The sequence below is a fragment of the Gasterosteus aculeatus genome, chromosome 10 (assembly GCF_964276395.1).
Source record: "Gasterosteus aculeatus chromosome 10, fGasAcu3.hap1.1, whole genome shotgun sequence".
NCBI classification, from domain to species: Eukaryota; Metazoa; Chordata; class Actinopteri; order Perciformes; family Gasterosteidae; genus Gasterosteus; species Gasterosteus aculeatus.
In genome coordinates, this window is record NC_135697.1 from 8606363 (window position 1) to 8622200 (window position 15838).

At 40.5% G+C, this 15838-nt stretch overlaps 1 protein-coding gene across 1 annotated transcript; it reads right to left on the reverse strand.

The window, feature by feature from the left end:
• Positions 1-11286: 11286 nt before the first annotated feature.
• On the reverse strand, positions 11287-14487 carry LOC144383001 (sterile alpha motif domain-containing protein 3-like). The gene is made up of 5 exons (XM_078081478.1): positions 14404-14487; positions 13180-13606; positions 12858-13025; positions 12577-12672; positions 11287-12179 (listed from the first exon to the last, which is right to left on the reverse strand). The coding sequence occupies exons 2-5, from the start codon at positions 13510-13512 to the stop codon at positions 11859-11861; spliced, it is 918 nt and encodes a 305-aa protein (XP_077937604.1). The 5' UTR covers positions 13513-13606; positions 14404-14487; the 3' UTR covers positions 11287-11858.
• Positions 14488-15838: the final 1351 nt, after the last annotated feature.

A 15838-nucleotide genomic window follows, 5' to 3' on the forward strand; every position in this document is an offset into this window, starting at 1 on the left:
TTTTTCATATGCTGTTGGCCTCCTTCGAGAAATTAGGTCAGAAATGTGTTTCTTTTTTTTTGTGTGTGTGTGTGTGTGTGTGTGTGTTTGGGGAGGACGAGGCTGCGCATCTGTCCATCTGACCTCCAGGGAGACGACCGGAGATAGAAATCACCATCACAGACACGGCGAGGCAGAGAGGCGAGGGTTAAAGAGGGGTGAAATGAGGCAAAGATTTATACTGTAGAAAAAGACATCTGGTGGACGTGTTCTGAGGCAGCCGAGGTCCTCGAGAACGCGTATTTAAGCGCGCCCCCGTGAGGATTTCTAATGAGCTGTACTGCAAGTGAGTGCGGGTCGGATCACAGTTGATGATCAGCGGAGCAGATGTGAGGAGTGGTTTGAATTTATGCACTGAGCTGTTTGGGGGAAGTTACGGCCCGTAATTTAGACACTAATTGACGTCCGCGCTCTCTCAACACACTTTTCTCTGAACGCTTGAGCTCTTTCTGTAGAAGAAACCTTTTGATTGTGACATTCTGTGGGGTTGCGTAAGCCCAACAACAATCTGTGCGTGTTTGTGTTTGCTTCAGCTCTGAGCACACAGCTGAAAAACGCAAAGGAACAGAGTAGAGTTTGGAAAAGAAAGTTGCGTATGTGTGTGTAAGTGTGTGTACTTGCGTGTGTGTGTGTGTGTGAGAGAGAAGAATTGTGGCACTGGGGACAACAGCTGCTCCAGGGGTCTGTCTCATGCTTTTTTCCCTGGTGACACAAACGCACACACACACACACACACACACACAAATGTATTTACACAACAAGTGCCCCCAATGAGCAACAGCAGCACCTCGACTTTCACCGCTGACATTTATTTTAATAAGTTCATTGGTCTCCGCTGTACAAACAAAATAAGCTCCGTGTTGCCTTTTTTAGTGTTGTTAATTGATCGAGTTGATCGTGTCCCTGTGAGTTGTGACTCTGGAGCTGTGCCAAGCCGTTCATTAATCGACTACGTGTTGATGTTTCACAAATGTAGGAAAATTTGTGTTAAGAAGAAAAGTGACATCTAGGATGGTCGCAGTGCACTAAATTCTGAATAACTGATATGTGTCATAATTTCCATAATTTTTTTTCTTCTCAAGAAACTGAGAAAAAAGTGACCAAAACAATAGCGTTGTGCCTTCAGGTCTCAGATCAACCAACCATAGTGTTGCAGTCACTTTAACATTGTGACCGCATCACATTTAACTTACAGTGAAGCACAATCAGAGACGCGCCTGCAGGCCACACATCAAACTCTTTTTGTCTGCAGCCCCTTTACCTCCCGCTCTAGTCCTCCCTTCCCTCTGTCATGGATCAGAGGACATGTCCCAAAGTGCTTTGCAGGCAACACGCGTGCAGCATGTCCCTGCATGCTGATGTGACTTTAAAGGTTTGCAGCAACCTCGTGAGGTGGACTGTGTGAAGGCTCACCGCTGGTTGTGTGGCCGTTCACGCTCGGACAATGTGGGTGAATATTTTAAACGGAGCAACGTTCCATGTTACCTTGAGCGCTGGTGGGAATAGATGTTCAATTCTTCCAGACTGGTGAAACAGCCCAGATGGGAAATGTTTATCTATCATATCAGAGGCTTAAAATTAGTGTTTGTGGGTAATTATCATAGGAGAGTCGTAACCATTGAAACAAATACACGTAAATGGGTAATTTTACAAAAACGTTATTTAAACAACCTTCAAATCTACCCGAATCATTTTTTTTAAAGCAAGTTGACCGGAAACCTGTTCAAATTCTACATGCGAACAAATAGCCAAAAGCTAAGCTATTTAAATAAATGACCATGTTTGCATTCAAAGCTGCCTTCCACGAGCGGAATGAATTTTTGCTTTTAATATTTTTTTTTATATTCAAGAAAAATATCTGCATATAATTATACAAATATAAATGTCAAAATACTCACGTGATTGTGCAAAGTGACACTTTTAAAGTTGGATGTGTCTCACTCTTTTTAATCTGCAGCAAAGCCCAGTCACATCACTGTGAATCTGTGATAACCCCGGGGCCTCATTAGCCTAAACCAGGCCTGGTCCATACAGCTCTGTTAATACCGGATACTCGGTGGGTTTGCGGGTTGTCCTCGTGGACACTTGGGACTCCTGTGCCTTTTCACACATGACCTCTTGTCCTTTTTGGTCCCATCGCTCAAATTGGTCTCCACCTCTGCTGACCTCACCTCTGTTTCCATGGACAACAGAGGCGTCAAAAAGTGCCCCGTTGAGTCTCGTGTCTCTCTGAGCCGGCTGAGACAGTTTAGCTTCGAGGTTTAATGGCCTTCACGTGCGCCTTTAGGCAACCGGTTTGAAAGTGTTGAAAAGATCCTTTCAGAAAGTCTGTAAGGGGGGGCCGGTCTGTGACACCCACCTTTTATTTGATGCAAACCTGTCAAGGGATCTGACCGGGTGCAGGTATTTTTTACCCCCATTTCCTCACATGTTTTTGTACCCTCTTTATTGATGTCTTTCATTCACGAATGCTTACATTTGATCACTTCACTCCTCACTACAACAACCAACTTCCCGACTCACTTTCAAAAGGAGCCGAGTTTTCATTATCAAGGACGCTCGCACACGGTGGGAATTGGACGTATGATTCCAGACTGAAAATACAGTAAATGATAAATGAGGCCAGCAAAGATTAAGGATAACAATTGCAAAACAAGGTTCCATTGTTTCTCCACAAAAACTGTAATTGTGGCCGTGTGGAGAAGGATTTGACCGTAGGAAATATTCACTTTTCTTGTATCAAATTAGTTTAGCTTACATTAGTGTTACTCACCAAAACGTGTAGGTTCTTAAGGTCTAACAAACGTGTGGAATTTCCCATTTCTTTCTTGGACCTGCACAAAGTTAAACAATAATATTTTAGGTATTAAAATCATTGGATTGTTTTTGTCCATCTTCCCTGGTTTGCAGTGTTGCTCTCGCTGTCTTTGCTGACACATTGTGGAACATCACCATCACGTATTGATAAATGGTGTAGTGTTAAACCTTGTGTATCGCGCACCAGTACGCGGGTGCATCCTTGTGTGTTTGAGATGAACACAAATGCCAGTCGATGAGGTATTTTGGGACAATGTATCCTCCCCTTTAGGCTGAAAACATTCATTTTGAATTTCAAGACAATATGCTGTATATTTGCTGTATACAATGCAATACGCTGAGCATTGCAGCAGCGGTGCCGGTGTTTGAGGCTTCTTTGATCTTATTCCCATTAATCTAAAGATGCTTTTTGTTATTGTCACCAAATCACAACCACGCACAATGTCAGCTCGCAATAAAACCGTTAAAAACAGGCCACAGATATTTAGTTGTAGGTTTTTGAAAAAATCATCTGCGAACTGTAGCAAAGAAGTAAATATTGCATGAGAGACCTTTATCAATTGTAGACTTAATTCTTTAATGAGTATTTACACCAGCAGATGTGGCATTGAGTTAAATACACTACAGTGAGAGTGTGTGTGTGCGCTTATGTTTACAAAGGAACCTGCCTTGTTGTCTAGCATGGTGCCGTCCATCTCTCTGCTGCTTCAATGTACAACAATGAACATCCACCAAAGCTACAGACTGATTCCCCAGAGAAATAAATTCACACGGTTTGGGCCAGTGCGTCAAACACTGTAGGTTGTTGTCACTCTTTTCTATTTTTTTCCAACTTGATGGCTTGTTGTGTTTATGAAAAACGTATTTCCTCACTGGTTTCATGGTGCTCAACAGCAGCTGATCTCTGCTGACTGATTTTCTCAGTTTGGCGTTTGGTTAAAATCGTCTTCCCTTTTCTCCACTGACTAAATTAAGATGTGTCATATCGAAGTGGTGATGTCTTGTTAATCTCTCCAGCTCGCTCTCAGTGGTTTGGGCCTGCTCAGCCTTCCACCGATCTATCAATCTCACATAATCTAATTTACACACACACACACTCTGCAGAGAAGAGGATAACAACAGACTGCGAGTACATTTTACGCTCAAATCGGATCTGTCTGTGTGAAGTGTGTGCGCGCCGCTCAGAAGCACATCTTGGGAGGTTGTGGAACAAGTTTTATTGCGAGAACGGATCAATCTGTCTTAAATCACGGGGATCTATCTCATGTCCCTCACTTGAAAAAGCCCGACAGAAAAATGTGTAGCGCTAGCAAATGTCAACAAGCGTTCAGTGTGTTCGTGGGTGTACTTCTACCACAGTGTGGACCAACAGGGTGACTGAGCGTTTGTGTCTGAGCCTACGTGTGTGCGTGTGTGTGTGTACGTTGAAAGAAATATGAATTTGTTGGTAAATGTCAGGAAGTTGGCAGTCTAATGGCTGAGCTGACGGATGATCCATGAAGCTATAAAGTGATTGGTTTGGAGATTCTCATACATTCTAATGCAACTGTCACTGTGTGTGTGTGTGTGTGTGTGAGTGAGAGAGAGACACGCAGGGCAGTGAATGGTTGCAGATTTATTACTTACTTGGTGCAGGTTTGTCAGTTTTTATGGGGTTTTTTTCTCTTGCTAAATAGCTCTGTTATGTTATGGGTCATTAAATATGACAAAAAGCAGGCATATTAATGTCAGTAAATGTACAGTTCCTGAGGGTTACATAATTACTTGTCAGTAATATAGCAGACAATATAGGTTCACTGTTAAAATACACATGGCTGGCCAACAGGCTGTTCAATGAGAACCAGCACAAACACGGTAAAAGCTTTTGATTGCACAGATTTTCCGAAATATATCAATATAATATGTATTACAATTGAGGTTCATGAAATTTGATTTTGTAGTCACAGCAACAACAAAGTCTCTTTTTTTCCTCTCTTTGCCATCCACAGACCTCCCTGTGAACTACTTTCAGTGCAACGATTCACAGATGAAATGTTTGTTTGATGCACTATTCTACAAAATAGATACAAATCATTTCTAATTTTTTGCCTTTTTTCCGGGAATGGTGTAATTTTTTTTTTTGTTGAAAAAAAAGAATAATCTAAAGCTCTTTTTAATTTATACCGATAAATTGTACATATTTTAAAGTTTTTCATATTTTAATTGACAATTGTTATATGATCCTCCATTAACCTATTTGGAACTTGCGGTAATTGCTTTTATTTTATGTTCTTTTGCAATACTTATTGTCATTTACCAAATGCTACGGCAAATCTTGTGAATCCAAAAGCATGCGTGTCAATGCATGCAGCGGGTTTACGGTGACACTGCAGTGCTTTAGCTCAAAACTCGCATAATATAGATGTGCTGCTGCTCGGCTTTCAGACACTATTTGGCTGATTTGGCCTCTTTTTAAGGACAGCACTGCTTAGTAAACTGGCCCTAGAAAAGTATAGAATAAATTACACTTCTACCAGCAACATGGGGATGTGATCGAGTCCTTCAACTTTTAAAATGAGCTGCATGGTCCATTAGACATCTTATGACAGACCACAATGAAGCACTTTAGGAGGTAGGACCTCCAGAGTCGCTAAATATTCATTGATCCAAAGAGGTGTAGACTGGACACATGTCGAGGAGCTTTAAGTTGTTAACTGCTCATCCCGAACAGAGAAGAGGTTGAACGCTTTTATACATGGCTGCTTCACCGCTTACATTTCCAAGACTTTCACGCCGCCACATTCAGCCTGAACACAAAACAAATAATGTGTTTTGTGAGAAAAGGTATCTCCAGATTTAATCCCTTGGTTCAGTAGTTGTGGAACACTGGCCGTGCAGCTGCATTGCACCATGACGCCAAGAGCCTCGTCCTTTTATAGTTGTCCCCGGCAGAACCCAAACACTGCTCCATAGCCTGATTTAAAGCTCCAGATGTTGGTTTCCGCTCCATCAAAAATATATATACAAGAGACTGAAGAGGATGTAAAGACATTGAACCACCTTAATACAGGCCTGCGAGATATAAGACAAATATAAGACGCAAGCGGGAAACCAAAGGAAAGCTGATGCAAAGTATCAAGTACATGTTTTATTGTACTAGACTGTGTGTGTGTGTGTGTGTGTAATCCAAAGCCATAAACCCATATCTATGACCATAGATTATGTTATAAATAAGTGTGTCTAAACATTCTCCAGTGTTTGATTACGCTGTCACAAATCTGGACGTGGCCACACGTTTCAATCTCATTCCATTGCAGATCCGCTCGGAGTTGGAATTGAGTATCAGCTTAAGTTGCCTTCCACTTTATATTTAAATGTTTCTGTTTACAGTGTTTTTTGTAAATGAAAACCGAAAAAAATATCACTAGTAATTCCCTCTCCGTCCTCCCACTATAGAGAGGCATGAATCTACTGCATCTTGCTATTTCCGTCGATTGCTTCCGTTTTCCTACATGTGTCCTCATTTGATCAATCAATTAATCTCCATTTATGCCAAGCTAAAATATCCACGGCCTGACGCCAGCTTCGTACCATAAAGTTGATGTTCTATCCAACATTCTGAAAGGCAAATGTTCCCTTAAATTCATGTATCATCTATTCGACTCTACACGGTAGAGCGAGAAGGGGGACTATTGTTTGATCAGTAAACAAATATAAATGTAGTCACTTATAATAAAGGAGGCTATAGAGGCTATAAAGGAGATATTTAGTGATACTAATGTTTTACGGGTTCAGCTATTGAGTACAAACAAAGCAAACAGTCTTTTTTTTAGCAATGTTTCTGTAAATTAGCGCTCACATGGTGGGATTTATTTATGTATTTTGTCACACATCACACATATTGTCTCCCTTACTGACTCACACCTCCTCTCCATCGTTCCCTTTTCACCTGTAGCTCAACTTTTCTCATGCTACCACTCGTCATCAGCCGTTCCGTCCGGCCCGTCGTGCTGATTTTAACATGCTGGTTTACAGGGTAAACTCGTGAAGATCGTAGTGAACTGGAAACGAAGCACGTCCTCTCACACGTGACCTCTGCTCCTCTTCAACTTCTCACGCCGGCCTCCTCACATTTGACAACTGATAACATCGACCCTGGTGGACGGCCCGGGATTTGTTCTTTGTAAGTTCAGTCAGAGGAATCGGCAAACAGCGCCGAGAGATCAATTCACTATGAGTGTAATGACTATCGATCCAGTCGGAGCGGAGAGACCGAGAAGGAGTTGGATGTTTTTAGATGACGTAATGCTTTGCGCTCTGCTGCTGTCGGGTGTCAGTGTTTCCTCCGCCGGGAGTAGATGTGTGTCTCTTGTATTTGTTGGCACCTATTTGTGGACCATGTGTGGGTTCGGGGTTCACCTTTCTCGTTACTTTCAGGGAGACTTGAAACACGGACGAGAGTTTTCATTTGGCTTGATTCGTTCTGTTTGATAAGTGGCCGTGTTGCAATAGCTATAATGTCCAAAATTGAGAAACTACTCAGCCCATGTTTTTGTGTACGTGGCTTTTGAGATGCGTGACCATGCCGGCAGCCCTTAAAACGTGAGATAGTCAAACACTTTCCGATGAGGTAAATATCAGACTGCTTGGAAGGAAAGGAGAGCTGCTCTGAAGTCGCCTGTTGTTTGTTAAAAGTCCTTTACGCTACATGCGCTGACCTTTACTGGTTCTGTTGATAGTATCCAACTGACCTGGGATTTCCCATATTTGACCAGTTGACCGCACACCACAGAGTGGCGATTTGAAAAGGTGAGTCAGTCTTTTTCTGCCGCTGTGATTCCATTCTTCTCTCTACATTTCCTCTGATGTGTCATCACAGGCAAGAAATCCCTGGTTGAAAGACCTTTTAAGCTTCACGAGACGTCTTCCTTCCCTCTGTGTCTCTTTCTTTTTACCCAGGTCTATTTTTCTGCCTCACGCTTTTCTCTTATGAGCATCTTACCTTTTCATCTCTCCCCGACAGCAAATTCTGCCAATTCACCTAGTCTTAAAAGTGTGTGTGTGTGGCCCTGATGAGCTTTGTTGGGTCATGAATCTTTTACCCTTACCAGTCAGCACAAATCCCCCCCCTCTGATAGACACACCGGCATGCGTGCAGCATGCACACACACACACACACACACACACACAAACACACAACATACCTACCAAGACAAACAGCTCCTGGCGGCGTGTTTCGCTTTGGTGAAACTGCGTTAACTTTGTAAGAGAGGCTCGTAAAAATAGAGAACGTGTGATCTTGAAATGTAATCTATAAGAAAAGAGATGCAAAGAAAGACAATAGATGGAATAGAGAGATGAAAATGAAACGGCAAATGCTGAAGAGTGGAGAGAGAAGCACTGTGCTGTGGGAGGAAAGAAAGGAGGAGAGCTGGACAGGAGAGAGAAGTGTGAGCTTATCTCACCGGCCAGGCGTCAGCAAGGTCACTTTGCAGACTGAGGAAGGAGGATGTGCAGAGGAAGGACGTGCAGTCGTCACTCGACAGAACCAGCCGGAGAAGAGAGTGAGGGAGAGTTTAGAAAAGGAATGCAAATATTTGTAACTGAACTGCAAATGTTTAATGCTAATTTGTGGCCCTCAAATATTTGCGTTTGTTGAATTTTCAAATCAAAATGAGGCCACAAACTTTTCTCAGTTAGTTCCACATACGTTGAAAAAAAAAAATGCTTAATGGTCTTTTAGGAAATCATTTGCATAGTAATTTGCAACGGGAAATAAATGCCCCATTTCCATTTTCTATTAAAATTGTAATTATGTAAAACATTTTCACCGAGTTGTAAAATGTATCTGATAAATGTTTACAGTGCATTTAATTACAGTGTCCACTTCAAGTAGCAAAAGCATGATTGATGATGTTTTAATTGTTATGTTTAGGAACAGCACTTATATTGAGGGAAGTATTGTGGTCTTCGTTAAGTATTGTACGATTTAAAGCAGGAGATAATGTGACAACATGCTGTGTGCCAAACAGACAGAAACATGTGTCTAAATGAGGAGCGGCCTCAAAAAAGATATTTAACACAGACAGAAAACCTTTTTTAGTTTTATTCAGGATGGCTGACACAAACCTTTCTGATTTAGTCAAATAGGGAAATTAAAATCAGTTTAATGCTGTCGGTGATGTCTCCATGTTGTGTCACATCACAGCATCAATTTTAGGCAGAAAGACGCAGCTCTAGGAAACCAAATTCACCAACAATCAAGTCAATGAACGCCGAATGATTCAGCCAAATATCTTCCGATTTAGGGACTTTTTTAAAGCTAAATCTTAATTAAAAATATTTATTTATATTTAATTTAATTAATTTGATATCTTCATTTGATTTATACTAATTCATTTCTTCACATCACTGAGCGATCTGATCTTAAATGCTTCATTAGTGTAACTATAACTTGATAAAATGTCTCCACTGTCCACAAGTTAACAACTCGACAACTGTTTTGTCTTTAAATTCAATTTAGCCACGTTATTCTCTGTTTCTACTCCAGTAACATGTTTCATATTCATGTGGTACACGAGGGTGGTATAATTGATTGACATAGTTCATATGTGGTAGATTCAAGTCTTTGTGTCATCTCTGCCCTGCCTTCGGTCATCCTTCCTGTCACTGCACGCTTTCAAAAACCTGAGGAAAGACCACAAAACAACAACAACTCCCCTCCCTCCACTTCCCTACTTAAGGCAGGAAAAGATTAAAAAAATCACCCAAATTGATCCTAATGTCTAATAGTTTCCCTCCGCAGGAATAAATGGCAAAAAGACACTCTGACAGCTTCACATGGGGGAGTCCTGAGTAAACAAACGCTGATCCAGAAAGCGCTGATCCAGCCTTTCCTGGGCTCCCTCGATGCAATCGCTCCCCTCCTCTCTCATCTGTTCATTAAGGTCAACCTGATTTTTTGGTGAGAGTGGGGGGAGACTGTGGGTAAGAGGAAGAGGATGGGATATAAGGGGATTTTGAGCTAATTAGGGGAGTAGGAGGCGAGAGAAGAAATAGATGAGACAGGGAGGAAGTGAAAAGGAAAGATGGGGGGGGTAAATGGGAAATGGGGGTAAAAGGGAGGGAGATAGTCACTGAAAAGGAAAGAGTAGGCAGGTGAATTTGCTCAGTTAGCTCCCTGGTGTTTAATATCACTCTCCCACCCCACCTTTGCTGTCGCTCTCACCCTTACTTCCACCTCCCCGTCCATTTATCCTCCCTTCCATCTCTCTTTAATATCCACTCTCTCTTCCCACTTCCTTCTACCCCTCGGTCCCTCTGCTCCTCTTTCTTTCCCCCGCTGTTTCTCTCAGTCGACTGATTTTCTCTGTTTCACACCTCTGCTATCAGAGGGGACTGGCCAGATGGATGCAGTGTGTGTGTGTGTGTGTGTGTGTGTGTGTGTGTGTGTGTGTGTGTGTGTGTGTGTGTGTGTGTGTGTGTGTGTGTGTGTGTGAGAGAGAGAGTCAGAGAGAAAGAAGTCAGTGCTGCAGAGGCAGAAGAGCATGACTAATCCTTAGGACACACACACACACACACTCAGACGTAGGATTTGCACACACACACAAACACACAGCGAAGAGTTGGCACGAGCATAAACATCATTTTCCCGGTGTTGTGCTGACCTGCCAGTGTACCTAGCTGGTGCCCAGGTCATTTTTCATTCAAATTGACCAGGTGCATAGAGATGGCAGCCTCTTGAAAAGGCAGTTTTCAGTCCTCCCTGCCCATCCCCACAATGCGATCCCAGCGTTTTGTCCAATCCCGAAAAGCAGATGAGAACACTGGCACTTTGAAATATTCCAGTTTTCATGAAATCCTAAAGATCAATCTGTCATTATATCGCCAACGTAGTAGACATTGTAGGAATAATCTCTGCACTATATTGACAAAAATGCAGGGGTGAGTAAAACCTTAGTCATCTTTGCACGTGGGTGCAGTCAGACATCAACACATACACAACCAAATACAGTAAGTTCAAGGCTTCACTTGCTAAATCTTCACACCTTTTTACACAAGGATGAAAAATGGCATTTGATTAATTGTTAATTAAGGAATACAGTACGTCTACAATCAACAGTTGTTTCCAACACTGTAAACCCGAATAAGTTACCAGAACTCAAAAAAATTGAGGCAATCGATTGCCTCAATATTTTTGAGTTGATCAACTTAAAAGTCAACATTTTCCAGAACTTAAAAGGTTGGATTACTTGATACTTGTACCTTTTGATAACAGTTTAATTAAAGTGTTCCATTTAGCTCAACTCAAATATTTGCAGTTAATATGACTTACAGTTTTCTGTTAAGGCAACTCAATTATTTTCAGTTATTATTACTTAAAATGTCCAGTTTTCAAACTAATACGAATAAGTTCACAGAACTTAAAAAAATAAGTACACAACCACACCATTTCAAGTTAACCAAACTCAATTTTTATTAGTTTGTGTTGTCATTGTTTTAAGTACACATTAGTCAAAAATGTTGCATGTGTTTACTTAAAAACATGTCACTCGAAACTTAATATTTTTGAGGCAATCGATTGCCTCAAATACATTGAGTTCCACAAACTCATGAACACTTGCTATTGAACCGTATTTTCTTACCCACTCCCTTTTAGCACACAGCGGTATTAAAATGAAATAGAAAAATAAATCAAAATTTATAAAAATCAACAGAGACATATGCACTGCTCTGTTCAATATAAAGAGCTCAAATAAATTGTAATCAAAACAAATAAATAATACCAAAATTAAATTATTTTTCGTTACAGCTAAAAAAGAAAACTGTGCTTTTGGCTAATTCCTGAGTAATGCCGTGGTCACACCAAACGTGACGCAAATTATTTGCGCGACAAGATTACATGCAAAATGCATGCATAAGGCAACAGGGCAGCAATTTGGATGAAATTACAAAAACTCTATAGAACATTTCCCCTTAAACGTTGAACTAGCCTTTTATAAAGCTTTCCCTGCAGCCTTCTTTCAGATGAGTTTCTGCATCAAGTCATTCTTGAGGGTCTGCAACTTGGGTGACAGTTTACCACTTTCTAGACCAAGTAGAATCTTTTCAGTGAATTCAAAAGTGTTGGTCAGTGCTTTGGGGTAGCTGAGGTGTAGTGCATAGATCAGTCCAAAGATTACCAGGAAGGCATCGCCAAGTCGGGGGAGGCTGACCATGGCATCACTTTCAATGATGACAGAGATTCTCACAGGGTTGTAGTGAACTGGACTTGTGTCATGGTCACTGATGACAGTAAGGAGGCCCACTGCAACACCGTCAAGCTCTGGCTCATCAGACTTGTCCTGAATGAATGAAAAAGAGATACTAATCACAAACTAACACATGGAACAGAACAGATTACATATAATGTATCTTCCTTTAACCAAGTCCCATTGACGACCTATACCCCTTTTACAAGGGAGATCTGGGTCTTATTTCAAGAGGTGAAAAGCATAACATCCATATTCTGCACACACAAATCTGCCAAATTACCAGAGAATCTAAGTGGTGTGAGAGACTGAAACCAAGTTAAAAGGACATTTACAGGAACAGGTTTTACTGAACATCTTATCACTTGCCAATACAGTTCCTTTGTAGTGAAGAGAAAGAAAACATCATACACAAACTGTACTAAACAAAGAAGTCCTAAAAGATAATAGTATTTTTGATAAACTTTGTTAGTGACTTAAGGAGACTCACTGTGCAGGTTCTGAAAAATCCAGAAGCATCCTCGCACAGATACACAGGAAGGGCGTGGAGAACAGTAGTGCGCTTGGTGTGGATGTCATGGATTTCCTATTCAGATAAAAACAGAGTTGTACCTACTGATTTTAAACAGTCCAAACAGAACATATGTCCACAAATAATCTATTCACATTATTAATGCAATCAAACAAATGGCAAACACAAAGTGGACTAATTGCAAAATACACAAAACTCATGAGTCATTGAACCTATGAAGTGTGTAATAATTTATTTACCTGTTCATCGTGGATTTTTAAAATTTCAACTAGAGCATCTGCTGTCTTCCCAGTTTTTGATGCCTTCTGTCTGAATAAGGTCATCAGTCGAGGAAGATGGCGGTCAAGCTCAGCATAGAATGTGTTGGAGAGGTTCTGATTCGTAATCCGCTGGAACTCTGCAAACAACTACATTGAAATAACAGTAGGATGAGAATACAGCAACACTTATACAAAAACTGTAACATTTGAAGACTCTAGCACACATTCATAAAGCAGCAAATAGGGGCCAAATAAGTAAGAATCACAATAATTTTCACTTAAGAAAGCTGATCCATATTACCTCATTCTCTATTTTGAGAGCAGGCCAGAGGTTCATGAGCTCGTTCACTGGTGGGCAGGACATCACTATAGTCTGTCGGCGTAGGGGAAATGTGGTCTCCATCATCTTTCTAATCAGGGGCAGGCTCTTCTCAGTCTTCGTGACTTCTTCAACAATTGTCTGCCTCAACTGCTCAAGGATTGAAGGATCCTTTCCTTGGGGAAAGTTGGGTAGGAAGTTGACTTCGGCTCGCTTGGGTCTTTTAATGTTGGAATGTGAAGATTCATTTTCAGGATTACTTCTACTTTTTTTTCCAGCATTAACAGTGACCTCCTGACATCCAGCCCGTCTCATCTTGTTGCAGCCTATAGTGTCTAAATAACTGTATTCTGGAGGTGAAAGAAGCTGCGCACAACTTACACTTCCAGATCATTTTGGAACCAGCAACCTAAAAGGCAAAGAAAAGAAATGACAAAGTTCAGACCACCATCTAAAACTTTAAAAACGGAATATAACAAGTTAGTTAGTTACTAGTAGCTTACCAAAACATGATCAATGACTACAGCTAACACTGCCTTAAAATGATTAGTTTTATACAACGTTTATAGATGGAAAGTTCCAGCTTTACACAAAAATGAATGAACAGAATGACTTGCAAAAAATTAATAGAAATGCCACAGAACTGCGAGTCACGACAAGCTTGATGCAGAAACACCTGGCGCTGTTCCTGCACCAGCCGAGAAGCACGGGAGGCCGTTTTTTTTAACTAGCGAACTAGATTGTTTGACTGAAAAGACAATCGCGGTTTCAAGCACGCACCGTTAACTTATGTTAGCTAGCGCAGGTTCGTTAGCCGCCCTTTTCTCAGTTGAACAAGCTAGCTAGCTAGTGGAATACTATCCCCGTGCTCCTCGGCTGGTCCGAGATGCACAGTCAAGTAACGTTAGTTAGCGTAGTATGTTCGTTAGCTAGAGTGCGTTAGCACGTACGTTAGCGCACACGTTAGCGAGTTCAAACCAGCAACCGCTGAAGTAGAGACACACACAGGCAGAGAAGACTAAGTCCCAGTGAATGGAGCAGAAGTAACTAACGTTAGTAATGTCACTCGTACGACAAAGTCTGTAAAATTATTTAAATTAAATTGTTTTACGTTTGAGGATTGGCAACTGGCTGATTGTAACATAATTTAACTTCACACATTAAATATATCAACTTATATATATAAACACCTATGATTTCACTCACCTTGAAAACAGTCTGAGCCGATGATGCTACCGAAGCCTGGTCCGAAAAGGCTCAAGGACGGAAAGGACGTCAACTTCGCCCGCCAACCCCATAATGCACTTTGATAACGGTCGCGACTACTTCCTTAATCAAGTTGACTTAAGATACACTACTAGCGTGTTAATTCAATTGAATTCATTTTCAGATTAGCGTTTTATTTGTCGTAGATATGTTACTAACTAGTAATGTTGTGTTATCATGACAACTTGAATACTTTGTTATACTGACAGAATAATATCCTAAAATAACAAACAAGTAAAAGCACATTTTACAGCGTGCTCACTGCTCAGAATTTAAAACGAGCTTAACTAGAGAGAACATGGACTAGTGTAGGAAGTCAGTTTGAGCTTTAAAATGATCCCTGCAAGCAAAATGAATATATAGGCTACATTAAACTGATGACAATAAAAATGAATACATTTTGTCTTCCATTAATGTCTAATGCATTTCAGACCATTTGCCGCAATCAAATTGTTACTGTTTTAATAAGCTATGATTGAAATGTATTTGTTAATGATCGATGTTACTTATTTGGTGAAGCACTTTGTGAGATTTGATTGTATTTTAGCATGTGCTATATACATTAGGTTTATTTTTAAATCATCCGTATTTGAAAAAATAGAAATAACAGGACTTTATCATTCTTAGTATGACATTTCTTAATTCTATTAAGTTGTACTTAAGTTATATTTTTAAGTTATTGTTAAATAGTTCCATTAAATGTAAAAGTATTAGTTAAAATTACTCAAAAAGAAGAACATGTTACACCAACATGACATAATTAAGTTAGTAGAACTTTTTCAAAAATTTGAGTATACACTACTTAATCTATTTAATTACTTTGGACGTTCGGGTTTACAGTGAAGACAACGGAAATAACCAATTGCAATTCCTAATAAGGTGCAAGCATCTGTTATGTTTCTTAATAATAATAATAATTATAGTTTAGAAAGTGGGGACAAATCCAATTCTCTGCACTTTTACCTATCCCACATAATTGGGAGCAGTAGGCTCCCTTGTGGCACCAAGGGAGGAGTTGGAGGTTAGAGGACCATTAAGGTCAATTAAAATAATATTATTATTAAAATTTATAAATGAATAAATAAATGTATTTTTGCTATTGTCATTCACGTGTGTGTGTGTGTGTGTGTGTGTGTGTGTGTGTGTGTGTGTGTGTGTGTGTGTGTGTGTGTGTGTGTGTGTGTGTGTGTGTGTGTGAGTGAGAGAGACACGCAGGGCAGTGAATGGTTGCAGATTTATTACTTACTTGGTGCAGGTTTGTCAGTTTTTGCGAATGCGAGATAGTGGCCATAGACTGAGGTATGGAGTCATAATGTGACCAGTTTATCACATTCTTCATGTTCCTCCTTGAGCTTCTGCTTGTCGGTCTTTATTA